At 35.6% G+C, this 18389-nt stretch overlaps 1 protein-coding gene across 6 annotated transcripts in view; it reads right to left on the bottom strand.

Annotated features, from left to right (window-relative positions):
- The window catches only part of PAN3 (poly(A) specific ribonuclease subunit PAN3), a 78630-nt gene that overhangs the window by 42012 nt on the left and 18229 nt on the right, over positions 1-18389 (bottom strand). For 5 of the 6 annotated variants that reach the window (XR_010026745.1, XM_063149089.1, XM_063149092.1 and 2 more), the window contains exons 3-6: positions 14570-14636; positions 12491-12561; positions 10363-10425; positions 1931-2092 (exon numbers count right to left, since the gene is read on the bottom strand). Coding sequence is in view for 5 of the 6 variants with exons in the window: in XM_063149089.1 (XP_063005159.1) it covers positions 1931-2092; positions 10363-10425; positions 12491-12561; positions 14570-14636 (363 nt within the window). In the remaining variant the exon portion in view is untranslated. The remainder of the gene's footprint in view (positions 1-1930; positions 2093-10362; positions 10426-12490; positions 12562-14569; positions 14637-18389) is intronic. The other variant, XM_063149093.1, reaches the window with a different exon arrangement.

Genomic DNA, 18389 nt, shown 5'->3' with positions numbered 1-18389 from the left:
GACAAAACTATTAGCAAAGTCTTATTACAACTGGCAAGTAGATCTCACTAAAAAGTAAACTTTAAAATTAGATTTGGAATATTTTCATGTTTCTTTAACAAAAATCCTTTGAAATACTGCAAAAACATCTAAAATTTTAGAGGTCTCTGCTCCTAATGCAACATGCTTGAAAAACTTCATTTCTATTACTAATTTTTGCTCAAGAAACAAAAAATCATGTTTTGATGGTGAATAAGAACTAATCTGTATAGCTGAAATGTATCAATCCCTACTATTCTAAGGAGGATTACATTTGCTATTATAATATAGCAAATGTAATCCTCCTTCAAAAGCTATGTGCTCTGCAGCCAGTCCCAAACACTGCCAACCTCAGAAAGCATGGGTACCTTGAGCTTCCTTCCCTGTGCCACACTTTGAACAACACTTCAGAGTGCACAGGCACTGAGAAGACAACTGCTCCTGGCAAGAAGCTTCAAGTTTCAGGCCCCTGCCTCTCCAGTCTCCAAACGCATAAAGTCCTTTTCTGTCTAATCTAAATGGAGTAGATTAACAACAAAGCTTGTTGCATCACTGTACAGCAAGAAAACAACAGAGGACAGGAGTGCAAACAGGACTTTTTTTGCCCATTAATGTCCACCTGAAAACTAAAAACCAAATTTCTGCTTCTCTCTTCTCAAAACAACTGTCTTTAATTACAACTTACATTCACTCTAAGATACACACAATAAATTGGGTTGGTCAATCTTCTTTCCCTTCAAAACAGTACTTTTTCACAGGATCTCACCACTGTCCTTCAAGCTTACCTGGTCCTTCTACCAATGTTTCCTTAAAGCTTCATCTTTTCTCCCTCAGTGACTATGCTGCTTCCCCAGCAGCAAAAGGGCCAAGACAGGTCCAAATGTCCCTAACCAACATAGCATCATGCTGCCGACATCACGCTGCCCATGACTGCTCATTTCAGTAACACAGAGATGTCCAAACATCAAATATCACAGAACTAGTTATCAGTGTGGAAAGGAGCTCGTACAAGTGCCATGTTGGCCCTTACATGGCAGAAATTCAGTGAATTGAAAGAAAATCCTAAAGTGCTAAAGTTCTAATTACAGATCTGTTATCAATTTACCCACTTCATTCACTTAGAAAACACTAAAAATAACATCACTGTCATAGGAAGACTAAAATAGCAATCTCTGAGGAATAAAAAGCACTACACAAGTGATGAAAACAGTATTAGCAGCAGTGGCACAGCTCCCATCACTGTAATAATTTCCACCGAAATTCCACTTCAAGGGACATGAAGCAGATTCATCCTAGGCTAGAATTATCCTTCATTTTCATCCCAAGGATTACCTACTACTTCGGTAGAGAGATATTCAAATCCAACTGTACCACTCCCCTCTTACAGAGTTGAAGAAGATTCAGTTAAGAAGATAAAGTTAAATAATGGTAAGAGTAGCATACACTTCTCAAAACAAGTTGAGAAGTATAAACTATCCAAACATAAAAATTAAGAATTTATACTTCCTGATGGCAATTCATACTTCATGATGGCAATGTCTTCAAATTCTGTACGGAGGGCATCATCTATTTGCATTGTGTCAATCATTTTAACAACAATCACTAATTTTACCAGTAAAAATCTTCCTCAGGGGAGAATTAAAGGGTGTGGTTGTTTGCTTTTAAAATACATTAAATGATTACTTTTGCTCCTTCTCCTCAGATTATACCAAAATCAAGTAAAGTACATAGCTCAGCAATGGATAAAGCTAATTAAATATCGCCAAATCACTCTTAGAGGTCCACTGTGTCAATTATGTAAAATAAATATTTGATCTTAACTCATACTTGGAATAACTCTTTCTAACATTTTCCAGAATTGAAAATAAACATCCAAAATACGGAAAAAATTACTAGTAAAAAATAATTTTACCTGTAAATTGTTTTCTGTGACTCTGTTCCACCAAACCATATTGATGGGTACTCCTGTTTTACACCTGTCAGCCAGACAGCCAATAGGGTTCTTTGATTTTCTTGCTTTTGATCCCACCGGAACTATCCTCTCATCCAGCATTCCCAGTCGATACTTCCTGGGCTAAGAAAAAGAAGCAGAGAAACCAGGCCACTCCTAACAACCCTCATCTAAAGCTACACTAAAATAGGTATTGCACTGTGATATGATTTTGGATTGGTGGAATAGGAAACAATTTGCAAGTAAAATTTAACTGAGACTGTTTCCTTTCAATCCTGACTATTTGGTTACAATAAATAATGCTTTAAAAAATTTTAGAAGAAAATAAACTTCAGAGACTACTAATTATTTGTAAGCAAAGCCATCCATTAGAAGTCAGCCACTGAAATATGTACATAAATTTGGAAATTCTGTCCAAATGAGAAATTGCTTTTAAAAAAATCCATGCTTTCAAAATAAATACCTTCAATCACATCATAATAATGAACATCTCCTTTGAAATTTCTACCAAACAAATTTTAAATTTAAATTTGCCACGACTCATCTCCTGAAAATCTGCTTTTAAAAATCAGGTAAAACTGAGTAGCCAATTGCAGCAGAACAGTGAGAAAAACATTTCTGCTTGGGTTAGTACTTAAAAAAAATAACTTCAGCTACTGTCTTAAGTGAAAACAGACAAGAATTACTATGACAAATGCATTGGGAACTGTCATAAAATTGAGAAAATAAAACACATTGAGGAAGTTAACATACAGGAATTACTTGCACCTCATTAACAGTGACATTTCTACTACATTGGCAATGTTCTCTACAAATGGAACTATTTATAAAGAATGATATGAACATTAAATTCAAAAGGCACACTGTAAAAAAGAAAATCTGTTAAATACTTTCAAACAGGTAATGTACAGAAGTTTTCAAGATTTCTCTGTGCTGTCAAACCTATGTGTATCTACCTAGATAGCAAATATCATCAAAAGAAAGATTTTAGCATCTAGGCATATTTAGACCAGGGCCTTTCACGCCAATGATATCAACAATTGGATCAAATTGCAGAGGTTGGCTGGTTTTCTTTTGCTGTGGGGTTTTGTTTGGGCATTTTTATGTGACAGTGCAACCATCATCTCAATACAGAGCACTCTAAGTAATCAAAGCTTAACTTACCTTTATTCAGGTATCTACTTCACCTAGCACCTTAGACATCTTAGCAACATGCACCTTCATACACACTTTACAAATTATACCTCAGGAAACAAGGCAAGAATCTAACTGGAGGACATTTCCCACTCACACAGAAATAATTTATAAAACACAGGACAAAACTACCATAAAATGGCTGCAAAACCAAAACCTGAACAGATTCTCTCCTCTACTTCCCCAGAACCTTTTAGGCTGAAAGCTTTGGAAAGAACTAAAACTCATTAGAGCCAACCGTACCTCATCATTTGCAAAAAAAACCCAAACAAACCAACTCCTCCAAAAAACCCGCAAAATCCACAAACAAAACGAAAAAAACATCCAAGGACACCAACACAGACTGTGAACTACAAAGGCAATAAACGCTATGGAGGAGTTAACCAAACTTAGTAACAATAAACAAGACTGAATTTTAGCATACCAATTAGAAATCTGTGATGGGCAGCAAAAAGTCCTCCTGCACTTCAAACACACATCTGATCATGGTAAATCTAAATACTAGTTGTTAATTTGGAGAACCACTCAACTATTGGGCAACTTATCTCAGTAAATCAGAAAGACTACTAAAATCCTAACCTGCAGAGCGATTAGAGCTGAGATGCTGGACATTCAAGCAAGATTGGACTTTAGGGCAGGGTTTGAATACAGTATGTATTTTTCTTAGGCCAACTATTGGAAACAATATAATGAAGAGTAACAGTTTCCCTGGAAGCTTTCCCCTCTCTCTCTCTCCCTCCATGCTCTACCAAGTGCAGGGGTACAGTCTGCCTCAGACTATTGGACTACAAACCAGTGCCCAAACATACTTCCATTCACAAACGGTTCTTCTAATCTTCCATAGTAACTGGTTGTCTACAAATATTTTGAAAAGGAGAACCAAAACAAAAGAGAAAATAAGCACATCTGGAAGAAGGCTATTTTGGTCACAACAGGGTTCAGATTCCAGACAACAGGATGAAACTGTATTCTAGACTTTATGAAAGATCATGTAGAGACAATATGAATTCATGTTCCAGTAGTAGTAGTTCTTTACTTACTTGTAATAAAAAATGAAATTAAGCACTAGATGAGTCTAAAGAAACACCTTTTCCTTTCATTACTTATCGTAAAACATTAGGGGATTAACTAGGTCAAGATATCATTATTTAGACATTAGAAGATGGAATAGACAATATTAACATTTGGAAATAAATTTTAGTCCATGTGCAAAGTCATTCTAAATAACAGTTGTTCTCAATGAGCAAACTTGGATCTGATTTAGAAATGCAATCTGAATTTAAAGGTAATCAGAAAACAGTATCTGCCAAGAGGACAGATTCAACAGAAGGGAAAGCAAATAGATGGAGAAGTTTAAGTAAGTGTATCAACCTTCCTATGGCCCTGATCTCTACACAGAGCAGGAAATAAAGCAACACAAACAGTTCACCTTAAAGTGAGCCGGAACTCATCAACCACTGATCATTTCTGAACATATATATATATATATATATATATAAGTATGTAAATATATCTACCTAAAACACAGAGGGCGTGACAATCTGGACTAATTAACCAAACTTTTCTGCTTGGGGACAATTTCTCTTGGATGTTTACAAAAATAATTGGTTTTTTGCGTTCCCTACAGTCTATGAGGTAAAAAAAACTTTTCAGGCGTAGTAATTACTGGCTGCAAATGTTTACATGAGGCAGGGAACAGCTAACTACCTTTAATTGCTAGCAACAGCTTAGTTTTCCCCATGGTGAGAAGGGCAAGCATTTTCAACCACAGCTAATAATTATAACCCTTGCCCTGCAGAACCAAGCTGCTGCCAGCAATTAATGATAGGAGCCTACTGGTTGGCACATTTATTAGGAAAGATAAACCCCTAAAGTCTGAAAAGCATTACACTTGAAACAAAAGAGAGACACTCCAGAAACAAGTCCCTCCTAAGTAGTATCTTCACATGAGAACACTACTAATGATGATTTAACTTCACTAGCCCATGCTAGAAAGGATTCCTCAAGTCAGTTTAATTACCTGGCTCTCGTTCATTCAACAAGAACCTTAGGAATGTGTTCAGCAACTCTATTTTCTTCCTACTCTTTGTTGTAACAGTGCCTTTGTCCCTAGTTCCTCCTTTTTCAAGGACAGCAGGCAACATCACATTTCCCTTTTCTAATTCAGGATTAAACTGACCTCTAGTGTAAGATGTTCCATGGCTATCCCAGAGGAATAAATTTAAGCAAGAAAATATCTACAAACATTCAAACTATAAAGACTTTCATGCAGTATTTAAGTTAGATAAGCTGACAAATCAAGCTACACACCTGCAAAGTTCCCTTGTACTGAAGAACTGCAACTTATTTTTTTTAGGATCACTCAGCTCCCAAATTACATTTCTGTTCCTTAAAATGCATTTACCTCTAGCAGGCTTTCAATTTTAGATTTACAAGCCCTTTCTAGTACCAAAACCTACCCAATTAAGTCTAGCACACAAACACATGAGCAGGCTATTGTGTTTCAAAGTATTGTGAAGAGTCTGAGCTATGGTAATGCTGTCTATGTGCTTCTACTATCAAACCAAATAGAAGCCATCTTAAGCCTTCTCCATCACAGGTTAAATGAAGCAGCATTACCCTAAATTACCATAGCTAAAAGATATCACAGTAGCATTAGCTAGGGCTCATCTGTTGTACAGTGAGTTGACTGCATCTACACACACAAAAAAAAAAATACTACATCCTCAGACAGAAAATTTTAAAAAGCTACACAAACGCACACTTTTCTTGTACTACTTACTGGACTACCAAAATTATGTGAGACACAATTTTAAATTTCAATGCTCACTTTTGAAAGGTCTAATATTTTTTTTAATTAATGGCAAAGAGACCATTAGAAAAAGAGGTTAAACATTCAGCTAGGCTGCTAATCTACTAAAAAAGGAGCAATTTCTGTTTTATCATGCCTTTAAAACTAAAACCAAAATAGAAGTTCTTGATGTCTTTATTGCTACTTTCACTCAACAATTGATTAAGCTGGAATAAGCCAGTACTTGAAACACCAAACCATAGATATGAATTTCAATATGTCATTGAGCTCCTTCACAGGCACAATCAGCTAAGCAGTACCTTCATTTTGAATACAACTCTGTTACTGTGTATTACTGAGCCCAGTTAAGTGCTACACCTGAACATGAGTTATGGTCACCAGGAATATCCCTAACAGACTTTTAATATGAAAAAGAAAAACTGTCTTTTAAATGAAGTTAAGCTGTTTAAGTTTTGTAGCCAATAAAGCTGCAATACCTCTTCACATGGATTGGGTTAATTGCTAACCAAAATACCCTCTACTCTTCCTTTTCTATTACAACCAGCGGGAACTGGTAGACAGGCAGACTACGCTTGTGGTTTTTTGAATCGCAGCTTCTGAAGGCCAGAACCAATTTTTTAATTTTTGATATTTAAAAAAAAAAAAATTGAATTGGGGCTTGGTCAACAGCTTAAAAATAATTGTGTGGTGGGCTAGTATTTGTTGTTGGGTGGAGGGTTTTTTCCCTTATGAAAAAAAGACAACTATGCTAACATTTGTAATGCTTACAAGTTTGGAGTTTAGAATACTATACATTGATTTTACATGCATTCAACAGACTAGACACCCTTCCATTGAGATTGCTCATGAAAACCTGGGTTTGGCTGAAGTCAGAATTTCACTAGTTGAAAAGCAGAAGACAGAGAGAAACAAGATGTATTCTTCTACCCGAAGAAAACTTAAGTGTGACATTTGGCATGGAAATGTGTCTTACTCTAGAACAATGCATCTGATCATTGCAAAAAAAAAAATACTTGGTTTAAACAAATTTTAGAGATGCAATAGATCAGGCACTATATCAGGCATTTCACACCATAACCAAGGGAAACTTTTCAGGCTAACATACTAAAAACTTTTATTTCATGAGCAGATATGCTGAAGGCATGAAAATCTTGAAGAGTTCAGAAGCAGCAGAACTGACATAATTCAGTCAAATGTTTTCTCACCAATTTCGCAGCATAGTTATGCTGGGATGAGGTATCAATTACCACAACTTTAAATCCTAGCATGGATTTAATTATATTGACAAACTTCTTTACTAAGAAATTAATATCCTCTGTTCAATTGATGTAAACTGGTGGAAAAGCAGACTTTTTCCTTCCACCATTAAAGCAGATAGTTCTAACTATAGTGAAGACTTGTCAGAGTACCACCACCCCAAGATGTACTTTCAAAAACTCCACTACTAAACATTATAGGCAAAACACAGATTTTCTTAATGTCTAAAGGTTTCTTTTAATAGGACAGAAATTTTTGTGTTACTTACAAAAAGTGCATAAAGAGAGTAAGAGAGTTAAAGACTGATGCAGCTTTTACTCTGGTCTTTAATAGGCATGATTTCTAAAAATGCCTAGCTGTTTCTAAAATATCTTAAAATTTCTAGCAATTTTAAATAATTGTATAGTGCCTTCAACTAATGTGTGCACAAGTTTAATTTTTTTTTATTATTTTTCTGCAAATCACTCTTGAAGACTACATACACCTTGTCATAGCGAGAATCAAACAAAGCTTGTAAATGTAAGCAAATGCATCCAGCTTATCAGTTACATTTGAAGTTATTTGACTTCAAATACACAAAAGGATGAGGCAGCAAAATGTGTTACATATTTTTAAAGGGAAATGCTTTTATAATTTGACTTGTGGACCATAATGATCACTAATTCACAGACAAAAATAAAAGTGAGTAATATATTCTTCCATGACACACTTAGAAGTGAAAAATACATATTTATCCAAACAGTAATATCTAAGATAGCAATAGCATACAACCAAGGAACAACTCCAGTAACTAACTATTCCAAGAAAAAATGTAAAGCAGATTACATTATATTATATCCTTGGAAAACATTTTAGACCACAGTACTACCTACAAACATTCATTAGTCTTCTCATAAAGCACAGTCCTTCTGCATTGCTGCAACAACTTTTTTAGCACCAACTCTAATGCTTTATTATTGTAGTACAGGTGTATAAATCCCAGAAGGAAAAATTTAGGTTTGAAATATAAATTTAGCCCAGGTACATTACAGAGTCTGTGCAGCCATAATTCTGTCTCCGAACACAGTGACATGATGCTTGATCATTACCCCTCAATTCATCAGATCATGATTCGTGCTTCTGACATTGTACGCAGGAGGCTCTGAAAGGTGAAAACTGTCTTGACACATTTTCATTAAAAGTAAATTCAGCAAGACCAGACATGGCACATAGAGCTTTTCAATGAACACCACTGAGCTAGATAATGATCAGGTATCAGAGGTGTCAAGATGGAGCTGGAAACAGGAAGCTGGAGAGAAATACAGGTTTCCAACAGGTAACAAAACTAGATGGGAGGCAGGACACAAAAATAAAATAGCAACTGCTTAAGTCTTAAGAATTTAATATCTACAGGACCTGAAGTTATCTTTATTGTTTTATTTTAACTTGAGAAATAAAACTCTTCTCGTACTCATTAAAAAGCTTGCATTTAGGCAGACTAGGCTTATAGGTTGTCTTTGCTTCAAATAATTTTCTATGCACATTTATCTCTGCTGAACAAAGTAAATTAAGTCTGCTGTCCAATCTACCTTGCTGTAAATCTCCACAGATGGCACTCAACATCTGCACCCTGTTTGGGGTGAACTCAGAATCTCTTTTATACTTCCCTTTCTAATCTAGAGGTTTTGTCCTTGCCTTTACTCACCTAAAACCAATGGAAGGCATTCAAGAAAAAAATTTCCTGAAAATCCACAAAAAGCAGCATAAAATTGTGTTTATAGAGTTGTTCAGTACAGCAATTAGTTCACCCTTGCATTCTGTGAACTGAAGTTATTCTCACCTTAATGGACCTCCTCTAGGTATGACTGAACAATTTAAAAAAATGAAATGGAAATAAGCCAGTGTTAAAAACTTTTAAGAGTTTAGTTTTCATGAGGATTGAAGGTATGAAAAAACAAATTAAAATGTAAAAGTAATTGTTTTTCACTATCCTGTAAGGCTGACCAGTGACAAGTACAGGAACCTTTTAGTCTGGATTGATGGCAACAGTCTCAGAACAATTCTAAACAAATGTTTCACAATATATTTTCGTCTTAGTGCATTAACCTGTCATGTCCTTGACAGCAGATTCTGATCAGTTATGTCACATAAGTTTTTATTAACTGTTTACCAGAACCACCAAAATGAAAGCAAGAACTTTTCCAAACAGATAATTTCAGGTTTAGAGAGGAGCACTTTTCTAGACAACGGCTAAAGTCAACTCGGGAAAAACATCCAGGAAATTCAAGTTCAGAATGCCACCCTATTTTTAACAAGAATGACATGTATTTGAAGACAAAAAATGAAATAAGCATGACATCATTATTCTTGGGAAAGGGTGTTAGTCTATTACTAACTCTAGCTTTTGTTCCATGCTTCACAAATCCTATTTGTGCATTATAGATTAATACTTACCTAAAAATCTCTTATAGGAAATTCACTTTAGGGTTGCTTGTCTTACTGCATGTGGAGTTACAACAACCAGACAGTAAATCCAGAAGGTTTTACAGTTGACAGAACCTCCACCAAGGCTCCATCTACTGAAATACTTAGCTCCTTTGATTTCATTTTAAGTATCCTATAAAAATGTCTTTAAACAGTAATCTTAGCTTTCCTGAAATCTAAAATTGAAATGCAGTTTAATAACTTCTAAACAGAGATAATTATGTCGAGAATGTTCATAAAAATTCAAGGACTATGCTTACTTTTTGAACAGAAAGTAGAATGGCTCTAAATATCAAATAATCAAAAGCAAATTAAACAGCTCAGTCATATTAACTAGCTTCAAAAATACTGCCTAATTAGAAAGTATAGATATTCAGAATTACAATCATCAACTTATGTTTAGTATTTTATTGATCTCGAATATTTCTCCATATGGCTTGCCCATTATTAAAGGGGCTGCCAGCATAACAGGATCAACAATATCCAGAGACAATCAATAAACTTGCTTAACAGAACTACATAGTACATGCTTTTACAGAAACTATTCCGTTTTACACAACACAAACATGCAGGTTTTACATAGTTCCAAATAACTTAATACTTCAAAATATTAAAAATCAGAATTGTGATATTTTTAAAAGAAAGCAATTGTTCTTTATTCACTTACCACGACTGTGTTATATCTGTCCTCCAAGTCAGTGATAAACGAAGGAAATGCTGGTTTTGCCAGCTAGTTCAGAACAAACAAAACCTTAGACTTGGGCTCTCAGTAAGATAATGGAGACTTTTTCAAACAGTAGATGTTGTAAACACATACATTTGAACTAGTCACCAAGGCTCCCTTTATACAGCAGGCACCAAGCAGTGGCCTAATAAACTCCATTGTTCAAGCTCTAAACAAACTCAAGTTATTGGGGTAGAGGGGAATCACACAAGGTTTTAAATACCTGGCTCTCGAGTGGTTAGTGCTTTTAAGGAAATCACTTCAGACAATTTGAATATTGTAATAAAAATACTAAAAATACATCAAAACTACATCATAACTACTTGCAATGTATTGACTGGCAGCAAAAGTCTGTCACAAAACTTATTAATTTCTCATAACTTTAGCCATAAATTTTTGTCCACTTAAAGCAACCACCAACATCTGGTCATTTCCAAAGAATTTTTCTCAGAGAAAGCTAAATATTTCTTTAAACTACTCATCTCCCTGTGCTGACTATAGAGGGAGCCTGGATGCCTAGATTTACACAGCTCAAGTAGTATTTTATCAAAACTTCCCCATTACTAGTACTTAACAACCTTTAATACAATAATACATTACAAAATAGCAGTCATAACAAAAATAAATTAATATGCAAAGAAAAATACAAACATCTTTCAATTAATGCCAGTTATAGCTGAAATGCTAACTAAAAAAAAAAAAAACAAAATCAATTTCATAGCTAAAACTCACTCTTAATACTATTTTAGCAGCCAGTGCCTTAATTTGCTTCTTTTTCTTGAGGAAAGAATGCATTAAGTCAGAAAGCACTGTGAAATACTATTTGAGTTTTGAGGTATTTGTGCTTTACAAGCAAACATTAATTGGTTTGTTTCTACTTTGTACTGCTTAACTTCAAATTTCAGAGACAGCGGTCATTCTTGCAATACCTCCATTTGACAGCTTATTTTCTTTGGTGCATGTGGTTCATACACAAGCAAAAACCGACACCCAGGTATATACAAACACATGTGTATATATTGGCTCTCAATGCCTGTGTTAAGGAGAAATGTACAATTATTTTTCATTTTTACCAGCCTTAGCAAGTGGATAAGCAACACATTTTTAGTTCTTTACATGCAACTTTCAGCACACTGTACTGGCATTAAGGAAAAGAGCAATGCAGATATTCCATGTAGTTTGGAGACATCATAATATTAGAAAATTAATGTTCAACAACCCCATTTATATTTTAAAAAGTGTGATGGACCAGCTATAGCAATTATCTTTAAGCTCAATCTTCACCTGCAGGAATAACACAGAACATATTGATGTAGCTTGCTTTCATTATTTACTACATGAAAGCTGAGGATAATGTGGCTAATAACTAGAGAACATGAAAGTCATCAGTGAAAAAAAAACTTAATTGGTTGGGATAAGATGATGTCTGGTTTTGGTAAGTGACAGTTCATGAAAATGAGACAAAACTCTCACGTAATCAAATTTTTGTCTCTTATTTCAGCCTCTGAGTGTATAGCTGGAAAACACCACAACTTGCACAGCTGCAGGTCAAAGATGTTTGAAGATACTGCCTAGCCCTCAGCAAAAGAAAGATTTCTCAATACAAATTAGAGGGATGGAAAAAAAACCCCAAACCCTCGCTTCCCAATGATAACAGTGTCTTTTAACCTAAATGCATTTCGAACTGTTAATTATCATATTATGTACAAATAAATGGGAGAATTGATTCTTAACGTATTCTGAACTTGCTCCCATAAAGGCTGCAGATCACATGTCCCTCACTAGAATAAAAATAATTTCTTTTCAAATTCAATGGGCTACATACTAAGTTTCATATTCTATAAACTTCAGTTTACAAGTGCCTGGAGTATTTCTTATCAGCAGCAGTCTGATCTGATATAGCAAAAATGAAGTAGTAAGATCTTATTTATATCAGCAGCAACACATTAAAATAAATCTAGTAACATCAGAAGAATTATCCTTATTTCATGCAGTATTTCAAGTTATTCCAGATCTTCTTCCCTGTCAACTCATACATAAATATGCTACTTATGATTTAGTTGTTGCTTACCTTCCTCCTTTGAGATACGCTGAGGGCAGCAAAGTCATTAAACAAGGATGAATTTGGTGAAGTTAGTGGATCTATAAAACCAATGTAATACCAAGGTGTTACATATATATACGCTACTAAAAGAAATTTTATATTTTTAACTTATTTCTGTATGGAAAAAATCCTTTTGACAAAGCTAAGTTTAGCAATCACACTGCTAAAATTCCCAGCATTTATTAGATTCTGTGCAACTGCTTAATTGAAATGGTGCTCGTTAACAGAATTCAGTATGTTTAATTGCTGTTGACACTATTTAAAGGCTACCTAACATTTCACAGCCTTCATCTGATCAGAAAACCTGTTCTAAGTGCTCCTTACATTTGCATGTCATTTTTACCCCTGTAGATGATACATTGTAATGTTTCCAATTCACCAGGAGATCCTCTGAAAGGCCTGACAAGCATTGGAAGAGGTTGCCCAGGGCAAGTGCATGAGTCACCATCCCTAGGGGGATTGTGTAAATGTAGTACTGAGGAAAAGCTTTAGCAGTGCACTTGGCAGCGCTGAGATAACAGTTGGACTGGATCTTAAAAAGTCTTTTCCAGCATAAAAGATCCTATGATTCTATCATCTCCAGCTAGCTGATATTAGCAATCTTCTGTTTAACAGATCTTACAAATAATGATGTGACTATTGCTTGTCCTGTCACTGTTCTGCACATCAAATTTAAATCAAAATCAAGGATAGCAGAAGTCCACATTCCATTAACTTTTTATTGCTTTTTCTTTGTTCCTATTCATCTTTTCCGAGTTGAAATATGTCACAAACTGTATAACATTCACAGATGCAACCTAAAACTCCAAACTACCAGGCTAAAACTGTCAAATTGGCAGATGACTGCCAGCTGTAAACATTGGTGTTTTGATGAAACACTTTCTTCAACATTAAATTCTTAACAGAGAATTTATCTTGCATTTGTTCAACAATAAGTATTCCCTAAAAGGGCAATTCTACAAATGAAGCACTGCTTCGCAGAGCCAGGGAGAGGGAGGGAGAAGGATCCGAGATATGACAAAATTTAAAATGGTTTCTAAAAGTTGGTGTGGTTTCTCTCTTTGACATGCATCACCATTACTATTTGGCCTGTCACAGTCAAACTCTAACTGCATTTAGAACTGGAGACCTCCACTGCCTTGAATAGCTAATTGTTCAGTGGGACAAAAGAAGCAGAGTTAATCTCAAAGCCTACTGGAAATAAACTAGGAAGAAAAAAATAGAGAATACCCACCAATTTTGTCTTTCAAGAAAGTTAATTTTATAGTAGTAACTACCATGCCTAAATTATAATCCTAGTAAGTAGACTAGCTGCAGGGTCAGACATGCAAATGGAGTTCTAGCATAATTTACACAGCAATTTTCAAAGCAGAAATTTATTTTAAATGTATGTCCTTGCCATAAGGGAGCAGTACCCTCCTTCTTTAAAGAACTTAATTTAACAACCACAGCTGAAATAATCTGTAGTGATTCTGAAGAGCACATTACAAAGCTCAATACAGCCTCCACAATAATTTAGTGAGTACAGAGGCCTCCACTATCAAGACATTTTCTTCAGCTGAAAACCATGTATATAAAACATGTTCCTATAGCAAGGAAAAAAAATTACAAGAGGCAAAGTGCTGCCTGCAAGACAAAACTGAATAGCTATTAAAAATCAGCAGTTATGTGACATTTCACAAAATCCACACACCCTAAATTTAACAGAAAACACCTGTACACTAATCCCACACAGTAACTTACCCAAGAAGCATCATAAAAAGGGATACTATGGTGAAGCAACACAAATGCTTAAGCTATCAGTGTTTTACAGTGGATATCCAAACTAACATTTCACTTGAAGTGACAAGACTGATAATGACTAAGTTTTTCCCCTACAGCAAAGAGAAAGCTAAAAATTTATGAGTTCCTTACATCATTGTTAAAAAATAAAGTTTTGCTGTATCTCAAAATTTGAGAACAAGCAGCACTTCCTTAAGCCTCAGTTTTGTCAATCTCTCAAATTTGCCAACATACTTTTATATGTATTACTTGAAACATACTTACCATGGCCTGCATACTGCTTGGCACTGTCATTGAGAAGGCTAGGGGAGCTGCTGCTATTTGTCATCCTCTGTAAAAACAAAAGATGAAAGTGCACATGTAAAGTAAAGCCTTAACAGATTAAGTGAGGGCAATGGGGATGACCTTTAAAAAGTTTTAAGCATAGCCTATGAAACTTGTGCTCATTCGCCATTTAGTAAGCAAACAGACTTGTAATTGAGAAAAATGTTTAGTAAAATAAAGGATTTTGCACAACAGAAATGCAAACCTAAAGTTACTGTATATTCAAATGAAACACTATCTTCATTAATTTCTTCTAAATGAGGAGGATCAACCAAGCCTATGGTTCTCTTCCTGCACGTTGTGAAAACATTAGATAAGACAATTACTTATCTCCTTAAAGCAGTCTTTCACACTGCATTCCTGAAACAACTACTCCCTTTAAAATACTATCACCATGACATGAAATTTCTCCAATGAAAAACACTTAAATATTTGATAGACTCTTTTTTAAAATAAAAGAACCTTTTGAGATCTTTCAGCAAAACATCTGATTCCTCCAAGTCAGCAGGACATCTGAAACCCTTTTAACACTCCTCCTAGGTTCCACTCGATTCTCCTGCATTCCTCTAGAGATATCAGCCAGGAACAAACTTCACTGAAGTGAAGCAGTGCTGCTCTAAGAGCTGCTGCTTCTTTCATAGAGAAGTTTTAAAGTGTCTTCTTACTCCTGCTTATTCTTTCACCTTTCTTTCACCAGCTCCCCAACAGGAAGAAAAAGTGTGAGAAGAAAAGGAAGGCAAGGTCAGGAAGTGTTCTTGATCACTGAGAGAGACAACCACAAATTTGTTAAAATACTCCCTGGCATGCTTTTGGCCTACATCAACCCAGAGTCTCCCAGCCAATTTCCAGGCACTATTCAGCAGTGAAAAGGTTTGAGAACCCTTCAAATTGACGGTTTGCATGCAGACTCTGCTTCAGTGGGTGAGTACACACCAGCATAAACAGGCCCTTTTGTGCCAGCTGGCCCTAAGCATCAAGGAAAGTTTCCAGGCATGTTTCATTTAGTAGTCTAGACACAAACTGACTCAGAACTGGTCACTGGAGCTGCTCTTTACAGTTATATTTCTCCATAGCCAGTCTCAATGTTGGTGGCAATTGGCAGGAAGCTTCCTATGTTATACTTCACTGCCATTTCATCTAATTGTTGACCACAAAGATCAACATTCTGGAGTAATTTTGTTAAGAACAGAGGACAACCAACAGAAGCGGGAGTACTATCCATTATGGTAGAACTGTAAACCTACTGCAATTCAAGACTCCCATCACTTGCAGTTTTCAGAGCACCACAAACATCACCAGGAGCTGCTGCTTTTAAAACCTGTATCTAAAAGAATAGATGGTGTAAAGTAGCTTTCACATGGAATGCTTACAACACATAAACAGCACAAACCTGCAACTTTTTCAGGACTTCAAGCTGTTTGCTATGTGCTCTTTCTGTATTTTGATGTCACCTGTCTCTTTCTCCTAAACATACTGACCAGACACAATACATACATCACTAACTGCTAAAGTAATAAACAATTTTATACACAAAAGGCATGATGAAACAAAGTCGACTTATTTTTACAAAACAAGGTACTGCTTTGAGAGGCACACACTAAATTGACAAACTTTGTTAAAATTCAAGGACACTCATCCAATTGCTCACAATCATCAAAATAAGAATAAACATACACCAAAATATTATCGTAGCTAAAGTAATCATACATCATATTCCCTTCCTAAGCAATGGAAAGAAGTTGAATAGTTTGTCACAAATATTTTAAAAACACCCATATTATGCACGGTTTTTTTGGCATTTGAGACATCCACACTGATCCTCATAAAACAATGGGGTTTAAGAAGAAACTTCCTAAAAGGAACCTTTCAGATTTGCACAAGATTTGTGCAGCTGAAGATAAAAATAGTATTAATGTCCACTTATAATACCAGATTTAATAATAACTTTAATGCAAAAGGTCATGATTTCCTGAAACAGGAATAAATATGATATTGAGAACTGTGCTGGTATCAAAGCTGGTTAAATGCATAGGTTAAACATGGAACAAAGCACTTTTATTCCATCAATATTCACCATCCTCAGGTACAGGAGTTAAATATTCAGCCAACAGACTTTCAATGGGAACAGGAGCCTGCAATGATGAAAACCTGGGCTGACACAATCACTGAGAACACACAGTGCACACAAGGCAAACTGCAACAGAGCATATTGTTCTGGATTCTGAAAGTGCAGCGCAACCCAAACCTGTGAGCATCAGCTGTGCTTTTACAAAGTCAAGTTCCCATTCAAGGTGCAAACATAACTTACACACACAAGGTTTCTGAAAAACCAAAGCTTGGGCAACCCTTGCCTTAACAACTGCTTGTAACCTGCACCTTGACTAGTTAGAAACCTCCATCACATTCATGAATTTTTCATTTTGCTCACTTTTACTACACATGCACAAGTTTCTTACCTTAACATTATTCATAGAAGACCTGTATGTAATCAGTAAAGGCTTTTTAAACTGTTTTAATATTAAGATTTCTGCCACCACCCAAATGCATTTAGTCTTAATGAAGGCCACTCCTGTATGTCATTTTTACCAAAAAGGTCTTGAAAGAAAAAAAATAATTAGAAGAACACACAAGTGCTGTTTGTTGTGTTTTCCTGAAGGCAGCTTTGATTTTAAAAAACCCTTATCAACCTCTTCTAATGACACTGAACTATTTTTCATACAAACTCAATTTCAAGAAGATTGTAAGCACCTCAGACCCAAGGGATGAAAATTCCAGAAAGGCAAAAGCAACCATTAACAAGGAAGAAAATTAAATATTAAGCCTGACAGAGAATGTAAGCACACACATATGAGAACTTCAGACTGTTTTACTACATCAGAGCTTTTATCATATGGGAGTTAATATAGAAAGACAACTTTCTGATAACCAAGTAAAACACTCATTTCCACAAACTTCTTTTCTCTACCTGCCTATTGCTATGATTTGCAGAGGTTCTTTAAACAGTACTCAAAATTCAACTAGGATTGCTGGCATACGTCCTGCCCTTCTCCCTTTAAAGGAAGTTAAAAGTTGTTTCTGTTTTAGCTTTCCCTCACAGGAGAGATGCTCCAGTACCCACATCCTCTTTGTGTCCCTTCACTGGTCTCTTCTCAATACATCCCTGTCTCTAAAGCACTGAGAAGCCCAGCACTCCACGTGTGACTTCACCACTGCTGGACAGAAGGGAAGGACCACCACCCCTGACCTTTCAGCAATGTTCTACTTCAGGCAGTCCACTTCCTCTGGGCAGTACACTAAGAAAAGAAATGTTACAACAAACATTCCCACCTTCTAAAAGGAACACACCACCTTGAAACCCCAAGATTATAGCTGCACTTAGGGCAAGCATGTTTTACTTTCATCTCCCTCAAGTGTATATTACAAAGTTCTCATCAAGATAAAGCATGAATAAAACTTTGATGCAGACAATTAGATCTAGTTTTACATAGCTTATAACACTTATCTTGAAGTGACTGGTTTTCCTTTTCTTCTCTGCCATTTCTTTTCTCCAAAATATGTAAGAGATTATATTTATTCCTCTTTTTCTCTATAATCCATGCCCTAATCCTAAAAATGTAAGGATTTTCCTAATGGTCATTCCACAGTGCTAAGCATACCACCTCCAAATATTTTGCAGTATGTCACAATCTAGTCTCTTCATCTTACTACTGTTTTACTGGAATTGTATTTCAGAATATTTCTTTATCATTTTCAGAATAAT

The sequence above is a fragment of the Melospiza melodia genome, chromosome 2 (assembly GCF_035770615.1).
Source record: "Melospiza melodia melodia isolate bMelMel2 chromosome 2, bMelMel2.pri, whole genome shotgun sequence".
In the NCBI taxonomy this organism is placed as follows: Eukaryota; Metazoa; Chordata; class Aves; order Passeriformes; family Passerellidae; genus Melospiza; species Melospiza melodia.
The sequence above is the reverse complement of the archived record's forward strand: the minus strand, read 5'-3'. Positions and strand labels throughout refer to the sequence as shown.